The 16,470-nt window shown below is 38.1% G+C and overlaps 1 protein-coding gene across 2 annotated transcripts in view; it reads left to right on the top strand.

The window, feature by feature from the left end:
• The window catches only part of NELL2 (neural EGFL like 2), a 135,347-nt gene that overhangs the window by 34,663 nt on the left and 84,214 nt on the right, over positions 1-16,470 (top strand). For both annotated transcript variants that reach the window (XM_068190045.1, XM_068190047.1), the window contains exon 9: positions 672-774. In XM_068190045.1, the coding sequence (XP_068046146.1) occupies positions 672-774 (103 nt within the window). The remainder of the gene's footprint in view (positions 1-671; positions 775-16,470) is intronic.

The following is a 16,470-nucleotide window of genomic DNA, read 5'->3' as shown; positions in this document are numbered from 1 at the left end:
TCATTCCATTTGAACTCATTAAATCCTTAATCCAAAGGCCAATGGAAGCCAGTGAAAAGGCTGTTGTTGTCTGTGCTGCACCTTAGATTGATTTGCAGCTATCTATAATTGGCTAAATGGGTCTCTTTAAGCTTAGTAATTTTTTACCTTTATATTTCTGGAGAGATATTAATTTTGCTTTTAGTATTTTATGGTCTCAAATCTGGCTGATAAATGTTTAAAATTCATTGAATTTAGAGTTAAATTCATTGCATATTTTTGCCTTGGATTTTTCTCACAGCTGTAATATTGCTACCTTTTAGAAATATATTCTCTCTAACATAAAATCAGAAGGCAGAGTATTGTTCTGTGCAGTTGTCATTTCACAGTAATCTGTCAGTTTTTTTGCTGATTGGCAGAATGTTTTGCCTCCAAATAAATTTGCCTCTAAAAAAAATTGATCATTATCATCTCAAAGAGCACATTATTCATGTTAAAAGATTGTATGTGTGACATTCTGAAGGTATGGTTTCTGTTCTTGTAGTTATTAAAAGACCCACTTTAAACTGTCTTTTTTGGACGTTGTTAGAAAGTTCATTGCATTTAAAAATAGATTTTCAGGTTCCTGTGTTTGAGAACATCTCTGCTATTGCTAAATAAAACCACCAGTTAAGCACCTTTTGTTCTCCTAGAACGGTACTGTGCAGTGCGAGCCTTTGATTTGCCCCCTTGCTGACTGTCCACTTAACTCTGCCCTGGCCTATGTGGATGGCAAGTGCTGCAAGGAATGTCAATGTAAGTTTCACTGGTGCACCTCTTGCAAATGAATGCTTTGAGATCTTAATAATATGAACTTTTCTGCAGATATGTCAGTGAAAGTCATTAAATAGTCATTAAATAGTTCCATTGAGGAGTCAGGGAACTTAACACTTCTCTGAAGTGTTCTGGGCAACTGATAACCAGGTTTTAATATTTCATGTGGGATATTTTGCTTCATTTTGGTTATATTATTTTTATTTAGCACAGATATTTATTTTCAAAATTTAAAAAGAAAAAGAACTAGACTTCCATTATCCATGTTTTAGACCAATCTGCTAGAAATTCAAGAGCAATTGCCTGGTGCTTGACCAAGGTCTCCAACACCTTTATCCCATGAAGACTGTACTACCAACCTTATGTAGTTGAGCTTAGAAATGGAGGTTCAGATTTATGATTCTTCTTCCTTAGTTAAGAGAAAAGAAGAAACCAGTAAACTCCAGACACCTAGAAATGTTATTTCACAAAAGGTCATAAAAGAATTACAGGAAAAATGGAAAAAGGTGATTAAATACTGTTTTTTTAGGATTGGATATATGATTAACTTTAGGTTTTATAATATTCTGGTTTTGTTGCAAGTAGGGCCAGAGAAGGAGAATTTAATCTTAATCACTATTTAGATGGACTATTAACAGTATTTCAGATTATGTATGTGTATTCCATATGTGATGGTTAGTTATTTCAGACTATGGTAGAATCCATTCTTGAAATTGAGCATGAGATGCACACACTTCTTTATTCTGTAAATGTTGAGATTTTTCTCTGTGGTTTCATCACTGTTCTACTGCTGTATGAAACCTCTTACAGAATGTAGAGAAAAACATAACTGGTTAAAATGACATGTTGTAAGATAAAACTCAGGAAGACGTTTTGTACTCCATTGATCTAGCTCCCACAGGAGTTTATTAATATTTAATTGTGTTAGAAGTTACACAAACCATCCCTTTTTATGAAACCTTATTAACTTACTCAAGTAGATTAATTCTAATTAAGAGGAAATAAGAATTCAAATACTTTTTAAAACCAGCTACACAGAAATTTCATGCATATTAGATGACTCAGGGTAATTGGTAATTCAGGAATGTGAGATGTGTGGCATTCAAGCCTCTGTTGAGGCTATTTGAATCTCTGACCATGTTGGCAGAATTTGAAAATCTGATCCTCTGAAGTATGTTTTTGTAATGTACTGCCTGTAAATTGAGTTGAGAATTCTCTATCCGGGTGTTAATGGGGAAGCACTCACATCATATGACTTCTTCCAAAGCAGTTTTTATTAGAAGTCTTGACAAAAGTCAAGAAATGTGAATAAGCATATGGACACTGACCTTGTCACAGAGCATTGATACTTCTTTGAATTAAGATGCAGTTCTAGTACAGCACACTGATGTTTACTCTGAAATTTCCTGTTTGATATTCTTAATGTTATCAAAGTGTCTTAGCTTTGAGTGTTGCTAATTTGATGCTAGTACATAATTCAATTTATAACTAACCTGCACACATACTACTTTCTTGACAAACTACCAGAAAAATAATTAGATCATAAAACATAAATAAAAATTGCTTTTGAATTTTTTTTCCTAATTTCATCTAGGTTATTTAAAGTGACTTTTAAAATAAATCACACCATTTTTACAGTGGCTAAATTCTGGAAACCAAGGGACAGAGAGTGTAAATTGGAGTCTCATTGACAGGGTAGTTAAATTCCAGTGAAAGAGTGGAAGTTAGAGGCAATGGAGGCTACAAGACTCTCACTTATTCTCCAGGCCAATTTGGTGGAAATGCTAAGTTGTATCTGAGTTCATATACATATGCCAGCTGTATTCTCTCTTGGTGTCTTCGGGTCAGGGTCTGAACTGATTGAGGTCAGTGTGCTTGTTGAACTTGGTTCTTGCTGGAGGGGTTCAAAGCTGAATTGCTCCATTTGGATGGGTTCTGAGAATAACTCGATTGTTTTCAGTGCTCAGAACAACAGCAAGAGATGTAGCTTCTGACTAGATAATATAGAGCGAACACAGATGGCTAAAGTTCGGGAAAACAGCTTAGGGGGTTACCTCCATTTAGGGAGTGTTGCTCATGGAGCCATATTCATGGTTTTGGATAAGCAATCATAAGTGCTGAGAAAAAATGTTGCCTGATAGACTGTTCTTTAGCTGGATTTAGTTTTTGTTTCAAGACAGAACATGTATGGATATTGATGTTTCCTTCCTGGTATTTATGTTATCTCATACCAGATGAAGGGTTGTTTCTGCCAGACTGTTGTTCTAGTAGAAGTGCCCAGGCAGTGACAGCTGCTGGACACAGCCTTGTGGCTGTGTCTCACTCCCCCAGGGCTGAGTGCTTCCCTCCACACTTTTCTTTCTTTCTTCTGCTGGTGTTAAAACAAAGTCACCAAAAATCAAAAGAGTGAGGTTGGATTTAATGACAGCTGGCAGAGAAGAGTTAAGAGTACAGCACTTTGGGCTCTTTCAGTGACCAGCAAGCAGGCTTTCTGGGATTTCTGGTTTGGTTTTTTTGGTCGTTTTTTGTTATTTTTTTTTTTTTTCCCTCTTAGTGATGGAGGATGGAGTCATTCTGCATGATTTTAGGCATGTAGAATTTGGGAATACAATCTGAAGTAGCTTCACTTATACTAGTAAATTAAATGGGGCAGGCACTTGTGGCTCACATGGCTGAAGTCTCTTCCCCCTTCCCACCCCCAGCAGATTATCTGCATCCAGATGGTTGGCTGTGAATGGCCTCTGATCAGGGCTGTACCCCGATTGTGCTTGGCACTGCTTCAGAGCATCTTGGCTGGTACAGTGTGACATGGTGCCATGATGTGTGCTAGCACTCAGACTGCAGGGAGAGTTACACGCTGTAACCAAGCATTTTCAAGCCTGCTGTCGTTTTCTGTTTATTTACCTGATGTGTTTCATTTACTGGTTGTGGACATCGCCAGTTTGGCTCTCTTGATAACAAGCTGCAGAGACTGGCACCTCCAGAAGGCACTTGGTGCTCAGAGGGGCTGGAAGGGATGGGATTAGTTGTCTTCTGGAAGTGGGTATCTCCTTCCATGGCTTGTATACAGAGCCCAGGTGATTAGATCAGCTACTGAACTTTTAGACAGCTGAAGTTGTAAGACTAATCTTACATCAGTTCCTGTGATGCATATCAGGTGTGTAAGATAGGAATGTAAAGTGCTGGATTTTTAAGCCTGATTCTGGCATTAAACTTTTATGCTAAGAGACTTTGCCACGCTGCCAAATCCTAGGAATTAAATTTCAGCCCAGTCCAGCATTTACATTTTGGACAGCGAAGCTTTGTTTTGTCTTGTGCAGTGACATTTTCAACACTTTGGAAATTTCAGCACAACTGTCTATTAATGTTTTTCTGAAATGTTTACTTTAGTGAAGAACACTTAGTAAAGAATGGTTTAGATATTTTTTAAACTAATATTGCTTTGACTTTGGTTCTTTTTGTGAGCCAAAAGAAAAAAGCCACAAAACAAACAAAAAACCAAACCCTGACCTTCTCTCCTAACTCCATACCTTTGTTTCAGGCCATTCAGACAACTTGTACTGTTTTGTTTTGTGTGAAGGTCGATGCTGGTAGCGTGGGGAATGGCAATGAATGCAAATTATCACTGTGTTTTCTATTAGCTGTAATGGGCTAAAAGAAGCAGCAGTCTTCCAGGGCAGATGAATGGGGCAGTGTGTTGGATGTATGTTTCAGCTGTAGACAATGTAAAATTCAGTCCAGCTATCATAGCATACATCTTAGTTCAGTGGGAGCTTCCTGTGGAGAATTGTTTGGAGCTGGAAGGGACTACTTTTTTCTATGCTCAATGCAATTTTAAAGAATTCAGAGAAGGCATGTGCAAAAGATCATTACTTTTTTTTCTCCTCTGCGGAGACAAATGCTTTGTGTGGTGATAGGCACCAATACGAATTGTGGAGAGATTAAGCTTCCCTACTGACCCTATAAATATTTCTTTAGACCACAGGCTTGGCTTAAGAAGTACAAGGACAAGTTCATTTATTTTAAGTGAATTGTGGAAGGACTGCCAATGTCTTAGCAGCTGAGAGAAATGGTGCTTGGTCAGCAGATCTTATTATGGTAATGTTTTTATTAGTCAGTGTATTAACACCAAGGCATCACCTCCAAAAGCTATATGCATTCTTTTTTAAATGGAACAAGTGTATTTTAAATAAACTAGGTGATTTTTGTTTTTATAAGACCAGAAGTGATATTTGTGCCAGTATCTGGTGCAGTAATAATTCCCATCATCAAAGACTGATTTCCAGGAAGCAATTGCTCTCTTCTAATCACTCTCTTCTTCCCAGTGACACTGCGGATACTTATTGACCTAATAGCAAACTATTTAAATCCATCCCAAAAGATTCCCATAGAGGTTAAAATCTGAGCCATTATGCTCAAATCAGTAGGCTGTGATATTTCCATATACCTGTTTGGTTTTTTTTCTGAGACAGGATATTTGGTGGGTTTCTGGTGCATTGTAGCCAAATCCGCAGTCTAACACAAGTATTTTAAGCAACTGTGAGAAGCATTGGGGTCGTACTGGATCAGCTCACGGTTCTGCTGCTAGCAGGTGTTGAGAGAGAGTGTGTAAGGGAGTTCTATAACTTGGGAAGGATTTTTAACAAAATAATTAAAACACAAATATGGACACTGTAGCTCTTAATAACATGCATGGGTTTCTGATGCAGTGATCTGTCTTGCTATCTTGCAGAAACTTTTAATTTTATGATTAAAATTAAAGGGATTTCCCCTCTTGCTCTTCATAATTCACCCATTTTTCCCCAAAAGCTAGACACTCTTCTGCAAACTCCAGCACTTATATCTTACTGACACAGAGAGAAGGAGCTGTGAAAGTCCATCTGCTGCTTCTTTGCAGCAGCAATTGAGCATCAGCAAGGGTGCAAAATTTTTATTTAGAAACTTAAGGAATATTGGTTGAACTTATTCTGAAATTCATAATTAATCCAGGTAGTTCGAAGCATTGTGGACTTAGGCCTGTGCTGTTTACAAGTTCCATATTTTTACAAAATTGCCACTTTTTCCCCTGGGCTTTCATCCTCTAGCCTTAGGTGACTTCCATTGGTAGTAAAGTGGGATGCCAGCCCCTGCCTTGTTCAGCCAAGTGCTGGAGAAGTTTCTGCATTCAATGTGGCACAGAAAGAGGCTGCAGCTTGGAGAAGTGATTAGTCACTAACTGAACAGGTTATCTTATCCTCACAGTAAATCAGAAAAAGGGAAATGGAAGAGCATCTCCAGCAGGCTGACTGGAACACGGCATGAGTCTGAGGGCTGTAAGCAGCCATCAGGCTCAGGATGGCAGAGCAGGCATCAGTACTGGAGGAAGAAAAGGCAGTTTTTAGCAGTAAAACAATGATTTGTCATTTATCATAGTTCTTTAAAAAATGCACACTTTAGAATGTAAAGGAAAAGCAACATTCTGGTTAATAAAAAAATAGTTGCTTTTTGATTTTAAATACATATGTGTGGCTTTTTAAAGAACATAAGTGCATATAGAGCATAAATTCTATTCTTCTGAGATTTCTTTTTAATATGAAAATTCAGATAAATTAGCCTACTTCAGGATAGTATTAAAAGATATCTTGAATATAGTCAGCACTGGATTGTTTTGTAGAGCTGTATTATTTACTATAACCTCCTGTAGCCAGCATGCAGAACTTCTGAATGTTATTTAGTAGAATAGTGTCCATTCAGCCTCTGCTTTTGGGATTTTCTGTGCTGAAATGACTCACATCAACCTTATTTTTCAGGCTTTTGAATTACATATAATGATAGTACCATACTGGAATGACAAATAAAAAGCATTTTTATTGTACTTGTACTGTATTGTACTACTTGTACTGCTGAGATGAATTACATTGTACTTTACCAACTGTTTAAACCAATTTATTACTTTTTGTGACTTCAAAAGAAAGTCAGTATCCATATTCATTCAGAAATAGGACACAAATAATTTTTCCAATTAAATACTTTTCCAAAAGGAAAAAAAAATGTTCTTGAACTCAGGTAGGTCAATAAAATCGGTGCAGATGTTTTAGATTTACAAAGCTGTAACAGAAAAGCATACTTGATGCACCTGTCATTCCAGCACAGCAACTACAATGTCAGTTTCACAAAAGGGCTGAGGTTGGAAGGAAGCTCTGGAGGTCTCCTGGCCCAACCCTCCTGCTCAAGCAAGGCTCTGTTGAGCAGGCTGCCCAGGACTGTGGCCAGCCAGCTTTTGGATATCTACACAGATAGAGACTCCTCAACCTCCTGGGCAATCTGTGCCAGTGCTCTGTCACCCTCACAGTAACAAAGTATTTTCTTCAGTCCAAATGGATTTTTATGTGTTCTGATCTATGCCCATTGCCTCTTGTCCTGTTACTGGGCACCACTGAGAACAGCCTGTTTTTCTCTTCTTCAGTCCTTTCCATCAGGAGTTTATACATTTTGGGAAGATCTCCTCAGAGACTTCGCTTCTCTGGGATGTGTAACATCTCAGGAAGTTGAGACACTCTAAGAATGTCTTGGGGGCCTTTCCTGTGCTGAACTCAAAGCCACCAGAAGATAATGGAAGGAATCTCCTTGGCTTTGGTGGGCAGGGCCAGTCTAACCCTTGACCCAAGGTGTTCAGTCTCTGCTATATTTACCATTGTAAAGCTATAGAAATTTTCAAACATAGACCACAGCAATATTTGGTTTATCTCTGTTAAATAGCCAATGACAGAATTGTTAGGGGATTTTTGCTGCTGAGCATGTAGTCTCAGATGACCTTTGTTCTTTGTAAGCTAGGCAGTATTCCTCATCAGAAGGAAAAAAGGGAGTCTTTTGACTTGCAATTCCCCTCTAAGCAGGAAACCCATTCCTTGTATGTCTTTTGTTGTCTATAAATTAAAATACAGGTTACAGTATATTAAAATACATCTTACAGTATTTGGACTTCTCGAAATATTTTGTTCCTATTTTGTTTCCTTTCCTACTTCCTCATGTCCTTTGAATTTCGTTGTTCCTTGTTAACAAAGAAGGACTGGGGGGAGTCAGTGCCTGTGCCTGTCTTAGACTTTTCATGCATCGAAGTGTGGCTTCCTCCTAGGTGAGTGGCCTTTTAGCTGTTCTGGACCCCATGCATTATGGAGCTCCACTAGAAGACTCTAGATCTGGAGGCAATGTATCAGTGTATGAAGAGAACTCCAGTTAATGGTAAAATCATCTAGTTTTAGTCTTACTGTGTGCCTGAGGAGTGAATACTAAAATAAAGTATGCTTATGAAAATCCTTATTCATTAAAATACATTACACTGGATATGTAACGATCTGCACTAAAGAAGAAATTGGAAACATAATATTGGTAACTTTATTGGTAGAGAATTAAAAATATTTTTTTACATGGAGAATTTTGCTGTAGGCCATGCTCTGCTCTCGTTATAACCTATTTTGTTGAGGTTATGTGGGAAAAGAGCTATTATTTTCCATTCCTTTTTCATTATATTCTTACCAGGGAGTTCATAAAATATAAAATACCTGCAATGTATTATTTTTTTTTAGTTTATTTTCAGTGCAAACATAACATTAACATATGCTAGATATGAATATATTTGCTTTCAGACAGCTGGGAGTGGACAGATTGGCAGTGTTCCAACTTCTAATAAGTTGGTGCCCTAACTTTAGTAATGCTGATTTCACCAGAATTTACTTAGGTAGCTATAAAATAATAGTTTTTGAAAAGATGGTTCTATTTATAATTACAAAAATAATCTAGGATATGTAAGCATTCACATGCCTGTGTGTTGATTTCAATGTGTTTGTTCTCAGCAGTGATGTGCTTATGTCACTCTATATGTGCATTATTGGTCTATGAGGTTCTTTTTTGTTTGATTTGTTTTTTGGGAGGTCGTGGTGGTTTTTTTTGGTTTTTTTTTTTTGCTTTGTTTTAGGGTTTTTGTGGGGGGAATTTGTTGGAGTATTTTTTTTAATTTTTCTTCCTATAATCAGAAGCACATTGCCAAATCAGCAGCTTGTAGTGTAGCTGATATTCAAGTTTTTGCCTGGACCTTTAATTCTGTAGATCTTGGAAATACCCATAGTGTCACTAGCAAACATCTTCAATGGGTATGTGCTGTGAAAAAAAAGAGAAAAGCCTTAGCTGAAAACCCCAGAACTACAGGTTTTGGACAAGGTCACAGAAAGATAACAAGTTGGAGGCAGCGAGTACTGATAGAATAAAGGCTTTGCAAAACCCAGCCAACCAACCAAATGGGATTCTTGGCTTGCACGATTTTGCGAAGACCAGTTTCCACTTGATACACTCTTGTTCAGAACAGGATTGCCACATTGACAAGGATTGTTTGGATGGAAAGCTGGCCTGGGGGAGACGCTGGTAGGAGATACGGGAGTGTACAAGAAAGTGTACGTACAATTTTTTGACAGTGCCTATGTCTGTGAAATGAAAAAATGGGAAGGTTGTGAAGGCTGAAACTCAATAAATAAATTATTGGAATAAAACTCATCACAAAACTGTCAATAATGTGATCTTATTTCCCCTGGAAGGGATGGTAAAATATGAATGAAATTGCTTCAGTGAGATTAATATAAAATGATGTACAATGTTATCCTTTATTTGTCTTTTTGTGAAGATAATGATTTAAACCCATGGCTTTCAGTCTTTTGGACTGCAGAAGTCTGACATTTTTTCAGTGGAAACATGTAGTGAATTAAGCCATGTACTGCTTGTTATTCTTCTCTTAACTACTTCTTGCAGATATCTGAAGTGTGATGTATAGACCTCCAGGCTGTTATTGATCACTGTTTCTACATCTGTCAGCTCATAAAATATATTCATCTTCAAATAATAGTCACTTAGTCCCATGTGAGACACAACTTTAAAATGGAAATCTTTTCTGATATGGTGTAACAGACCTTTATCCTGCTTTCCTCATCTGTTGCCTTCAAAAACCTCATTGCAGTCCTCTTTATTTGAAGAGTTTCTGCAGATTGCTTTTATCCCTGTACCAGTGACAGGACTGTGTCTGTCATGTTTATATAACTCTGTTCTGCCAATATAGAGAATTTTTACTATTTTTTGCCTTTTTGGGGGCTTTTATTTTTTACCAGTTTTCACTAAGAAGAAAGCCCTGTTCATTTGTTTTGGAGGGCGATGGACCGTCCTAAGTCTTTCTCTACAGGGTAGCTGACTAGTTTATCTTCACCTTCTACTTCTTGAAATTATTTTTCTAAGATTCTAAGTGTAATTCTGGTCTTCCCCTTCTTGCTTTAAATTATTTTCAAGTATAATTTTGACTGTTTTCCCAATTTCATTGTCATTTGTGACATTTTGTTAAAATCCCTTAACATTATTTTACATCTAGATTTTTTTTTCCTAACACATGAAAAAAATTGAAGATACTGCTAGGTTTCCTTTTTCTTCTGATGTCCAGTGTGTACATACATAGTAGTGTTAGAATTACAATGACATTATTGTTTGATATAATAAATTAGTTCAGAAGACACCTGGTTTCAGTTGTAAGATTTCCACCACCCATCCTGAAATCAAAGCAAGTAAATATGCTTGACTCATCTGGAAAATAGGCACATAACCTGTTTTTTCAAAAGAATCACCAGATTCTTTGAAGGTAGGAAAGATGAACAGGCATGCTTCACTCTATGTTATTATTTTGACAAGGACATGTAAATTCAGGTATTATTTCCTTAAGATGTCTCATTAAGTTATATTCATATTGACTAAAGTGCAGTATTTCTCTCTAGGCTAATTTTACAGGCTTGTAAAGGGGGAGTTTGTTTTGTAGATGTTTTCATCATGCTCTATCTAGAAACCTTGTTAGATCCTCAAGGTACCTAAAGGATAAATCAAATCTGAGTATAGCATAGAAGAGATAACAATCTTGCATATGGTTGTGAATTTCTCAGACAGGCTTCTTAATAGTAGTAGTGTATGACTTCGGGATGCTTAAATGTTGTCCATTGTCTTCTGTGACTCTTTATGAATAGAGTTGGTAGTACAATGTGAGCCCCTAACAACATGTTTTTCATTTTACTAATTTTGCAGTATTCTGTTGGTGAGTTGCTGTGAAGAATATGGGAATAAATGGATACATTTTTGAAGTAGAAAGTTAAAATAGACATATACATTAATAAAGGAATCACATCTTTGGGGAATCACTGGTTCTATCAGTGCTAGTCACTTCTTAAACACCCTCTTTTAAGAACACAGGAGCAGGCAATTCCAAAATGTTGGAAGTCAAGCAGGTGAGCCAGAAGGTCATCTTGACTGAAAAGGGATCTTCTTTTGGATGGAGCTAAGGCAAAAAAGAAAGGTATATGCCCAGAGGAAGCAAAGCCAGGGGACATGGGAGGAATAGAGAGATGCTGCTTGCCACTGTAGGGAGAAAAGTGCTGCAGCCGAAGCTCAGTTGGAGTTGAATGCAGCTGTGTATAGATAAACAGACTTAACTGCACAGTGTGTGAATTCTGGCTGATGTTTAGAAAGGTCCTCCTAAGGACAATAGGAGTATTAACAGATATGATTTTTTAAAAATTTTCAACAATTTTAAAGCTTTCTTTCACTAATGTAGTTCCCAAAGAGAAAAAGGAGTAGTTTCATTAACAGTTGCTATGAATTCCAGCTTACTGTTTTTCCGTGATGAATCAGATATCAACAGATGCATTTGGGAGAAATTAGCTGTGATGTGGCAGAATCTCTGAACATCTGCTCCAGCTTCTTTTAAATTTTTAATTATTTCAAATCCTGAACTGACTTTAGGCATGAAGTATTGTATTATTTGGGAATGCACAGTGGATAATAGTAACTTCTAGGAGCTTTGAGAAACAGCATGTTAGATGTACGTTGGTTTCTTTTAAAAACTGTCTTTTGAAAATTTCCAAACTATTGGTAATACCTGATTTTTTTTAATATTAGTTTTTGGTTAAATATTATTAGATAATGAACATTTGAAGTGAGTATATGTCATGGTTTGACATGGAAGTGATTTTTTCAGGAAGTTGGGTCAAACCAATCAGTGGTCAAGTTTGGATATTGGCACCTGAAGTGACCACTAAAGATAGAGCTATGCCTCTAAAACACAGGGGGTTTAAAGCAAGAACTCCCAAGAGCTCGCGCTCTTTGGTTCCGGTCAGGGTGCTGTGCAGACCTCCCCTGCCCAGCCATGGGGCTGGGTGGGGGAGGGAAAGCCATGAGGCCTGGTCGAGGTGAGCAGAAGGGTAGAAGGACTGGAACCGAGCCAGCTCCTGTGGACGGAAGGGTGGAGAGAAGCGGAGATGTCTTTGTCATTCCCCCCAGAGAGAAGAGACAGAGAGTCCGGACGGCACCTGTAACTTTGCCGGTGCGGAGGAGAAGGAGGGGGAAGAAGGCGCCCAGCCTTAGCCTTGGGAATTGGCTGCTGGGCAGAGATTTCAGCTGTCCAGAGAGTCTGAGCTTTAACCCTTTCCTGAGAAATGAAGGCTTTGTAAAATATTACTCCTCTTTGATTTGAAGTAGAAGAGAGACAGTCTGAGATCCGAGATGATGGAAGAAGAAATTCTTGAGTTGGAAGGAGATGATGGAGTGGCTTGTGACTGGACTTTTCTTGTTAGCCATAAACTGAACCAAATTCTCCTAACAGAAGCTGCACTTAGGAAGGTGCATTGGTGTGCCAAGAGACTTGTTTCAGTGATTACCAGCAGAAGAGTAGAGAGAACAGAAGAGAGTTGGAGAAGGTGTGGAGAAGCCCTCTGTCTTCAAAGAAGAAGAAGAGGAGAAGAAGACCTCTGTTCTTAGACCCTCAGCCCCAAATAAAAAAGGGGGAGGACTGTAGTCCCAAGATGAGAAACTGAACTGTTGTCTCTTTTGGTTCATGGCAAAGCATCCTTAAAGGAGCCCTATGAGCAGTCTGTCCATGCACGGTGGTGAGAACACTGTGACATGGAAAGGAGAGTGTCACCATGGCAGATTTTCTCCGGGTGGTTGCCATGTGTGACATGAAAACACAAGGGCAGCAATTGTGTTTCCTAGGGAGTCTGTGGCACAGGAGAGACTCCTGTCTCCCTTGAAAGATTGAGTATTTGACTATCTGAAGGGTAGCAACTTGATCAAGATCCTGAGTGGTGTCTCACTGTTGAGTTTGTTTAGAAATTAGGTGAGAGAAGGAGGGGTGTTTTGGAAAGTCTTCATCCAAGATTTAGTGTTTGTAGTTTTTATAGTAGTAGTAGTTTAATAAAGTTCTTTCCTTTGTTACTAAGTTTGGGCCTGCTCTGCTCTGTTCCTGATCACATCTCACAGCAATTATTTGGAAAAGTACATTTTCATGGGGGCGCTGGCATCACGCCAATGTCAAACCATGACTGTATATAAAAATTTAGAAAGCCAGTTTGCGTAACCAATTTTAATCAAGATTTCCAAAAATGTGTTTACACTGCTGTCTTTTTTAAAAATCTTTTGCTGAACTAATGCTAAGGACTTAGCTTAAGAATGTTAAATACAGTAATCTGGTGTGTTTGTGATTATGCCAACTAATCCTGTCATTCTGGCTGAAGGGAGGGATGAAAGGATTGGTAGATTCCTTATATGGGAACAGAAGTGGTTTGAAGAAGAGTTGGGAGCATGAAACCCTGTCAGTTGCTGTACAGAGCTAGGTGCAGCTGCTTTAACAACCACAATGGATGTGGTGCTCGACTCCTGGCAATGTCTGAGCACATTAGACTGGACTGCGCCAAGAAGGAAACGTGAGTATTGCTGTAACAGCCAACTTAACCAGGGGCTGCTGTTCGTAGAAGTGAAAGCACTTGGATCTGAAAGAAAAATAAATACAGTGAGATGGATGCCAGGTCACAGGATGCCATGCCTTCACGAGGAAGGTGGGTGCAGCAAAGTGACAGTGCAGAATTTCTAGCGAAAACATCTGTGGAAACTGTTCTGGACCAAGGATATTCTGGTTGATAATAAAAGCATCTGTAGGGTCCCTGGTAGTTGCTTAAATATGAGTGTAGTCTGTGAGGACTTAGTATGGAAAGCTGTTGGTCAAAATCCTCCATGACTGTTGGAGCTGGCTGTAAATTTTTGGAGCAGAAGCTGTGTGAAACCTTTGACTTGGGAGCGTGGAAACATCACTTTCAAGTTTTTTTCACCCTAATAAATGCCAGCTTTACTATATGGAGGTGGAGCTTGTAGTTTTGTAGTTTTCATAGCTGTCAAATGAAACTGTCAAAATCTGGGAAAATGCTGCTGCTCAGAGGTACTTGCCTTTTACAGAACATGTTCACATGATTTGTGTCCCCAAAGCTGCAGAAAGCCGCCATCTCAGTACTCATGTGCAAAAATGTGTCTTTTAAAATTATGCATAATCGGTGGACTCTTTTTCTTCATGGCTAATCTGGGCAAAATATCCTAATGAATAAAATACATAATTTTATTTCCCCTCTGCCACCTGTTGGAAGTATCTGGGAAGCATCTTGTAAGTACAGCTGCAGGACTAGGTGTGTCTTCCCATCTATGTCATGTCCATGGATGGTTTTAATTTATGGCAAAGGAGAACACAAGCCTCTTTTTGTGTAGTAAACTAGTGCTGATTGGTGATATCTGTTTAGCTTTCGTAGATTTCAAAATACTGACTCAAAAGTGTGCAAGTCTTTAGCTGTTTTTCATTAATTTAATAAATTCTCAATACTCCATCTTAATCAGATAATTTAATTTCATCTTGCACATGGATGCCTGTGACTTGAGGCATTCTGATGGGTTTATGGATGAATTCAAGCATGTCTTGAAGTATAAGGTGCTCTAGGGAGGTGTCTAGTTTTCTAAACTCTGCTATTTTTCTCTTAACAAAGTTTTCAGAAAAGTATATTTTACAACTAGCCCAGCAGTCCAGCAGAGAAAAGGTGGAACAAAGTACAAATTTCCCTGTCAGTTTTTGATAAAATATCTATTTGCACCTTCACTGAATACAGCTATGTCACTGGTGTTGTGGATAGCTGACATAAGGAATCTATCAGATAATGTCTAATTCCATCTTTATGGGGATTAAGCAGGCCTGTAATATTTGCCTTGGAGTTCTTCTGGTCTGTCAGACTGTTGTGCTATTTATAAACCTTTAATATAATTGTAATACATTTGTCATTTAATTAATATTAACCTCAGTTGCTTTTCCTCTCTTGACACCCTCTAAGCCTTTTGTCTAAGATGTTTGATTTTATAGTTTGATGCTTTGCTGTGAAAGTTGTTTGGGTATTGGATTGTCAACACAGTGAGTTTGTCATAAAATGGGTGGGCATTTTGTTCACATTAGGCATGCCTAAGTTTTTTAAATACTATGTATATAGTCCAAAATACTCCTGTTCTCTTTAACAACCAGAATATGGTCCATTGCACTAAAGGCAAAGTTTTGCTTATCATTCAGTAGAACTGTTTTAGCTGCTCTGTTTAACCAAGCTAAAGTTGCAGTGTGAATAGCAATAATGCCCTTTTTAAGGGAAGCTGTCATCAAACACATTGTCCAGATTGGATCTTCACTTACCAAGAGATATCTCCATTTGTACAATTAGTGTCCATTGGCTGTCAATAGAGTTTTTAGTCATGTTTTCTCTGCTTTTTCAGAGCTCAGATTGCCTGTTTAGTCTTTAAGGATGACTCAAGGAGCCTGTGATGAATTCTATAGAAGACTTCTCAACAACACCACATAGGATAGATGAATTATGTAATTTCCTGGTAGCAGTTGATGGAAATATAGATAATATGAGAGCTGGGGGAAGGAATTCAGGATTTCACATTGACTCCTTGCCACTGTGACTAAACAGCCTGTTAGTGTCGTTGGAGGTGTCTCACACTGTAGATACTCTTGAGTGATTTTAAGACTGGTATAGAAAAATGACTTTGTGTTTTAAATGTAATAGAAACATTTAGCTTTTCCAGCTAATAAGAAGTAAGACACAAATAGTAATTGGTTCCTTATTGTGATAAAATTTCAAATACATTTTTATTTTTTCAGCTGAAAAAGCAGAAGCAGATATATGCAGCTTTTAAGCAGTGATTGACTGTAAAAGTTTGCAATATATTTTTCAGCTTGAAATTTGGAATAATTTTGAATTGTTGAGGGAGATGGCATGAAATGAAGTAAATCTGCAACATCACTGACTGCAGCAACAGAGGAGTTTGTGCTTTCCAGAAAAGGAGCAAAGAAGAAATAATGCCCAAATCCCAAAGATAAATGAGAAAGGAGTGAGAGCCATGCCTAGTAATGATGTGGCTGTCAAGAGAAAGAAATTCAGGGAAGGTGGTGATTATCTCTGTACTTCTAAGGATAGAGCCACACTGTGCTATGTAAGCTTGCAAAGTAGGATTAGTGGGACTTACACAATGCCTAGGCCTTCATCTCTGAACGGTTGAAAATATAATGAAAGAGATTCCAAGAAGGAGGTAGGAAAACTAAGTGAACAAGACAGGTTTGGGGGTTTTTCTGTGCGAGATAATTTTGGGTGTGTTTCCTCCCTGCCAACCAACATAAGTCCCTTCAACATAAGTGAACAAAGAATGAAGCAGCATAGACTTAATTACCAGTTTTTAGGTTGTCCATTCATAATTACGGACAAATTTCACCAAACTGCAAGTCCTATCTGCCACTCATTGGGCAGTTGTGAATACAAGAAATTAAAG

The sequence above is a fragment of the Anomalospiza imberbis genome, chromosome 5 (assembly GCF_031753505.1).
Source record: "Anomalospiza imberbis isolate Cuckoo-Finch-1a 21T00152 chromosome 5, ASM3175350v1, whole genome shotgun sequence".
Taxonomy (NCBI): domain Eukaryota; kingdom Metazoa; phylum Chordata; class Aves; order Passeriformes; family Viduidae; genus Anomalospiza; species Anomalospiza imberbis.
This window is presented reverse-complemented; position numbering and strand designations above follow the sequence as displayed.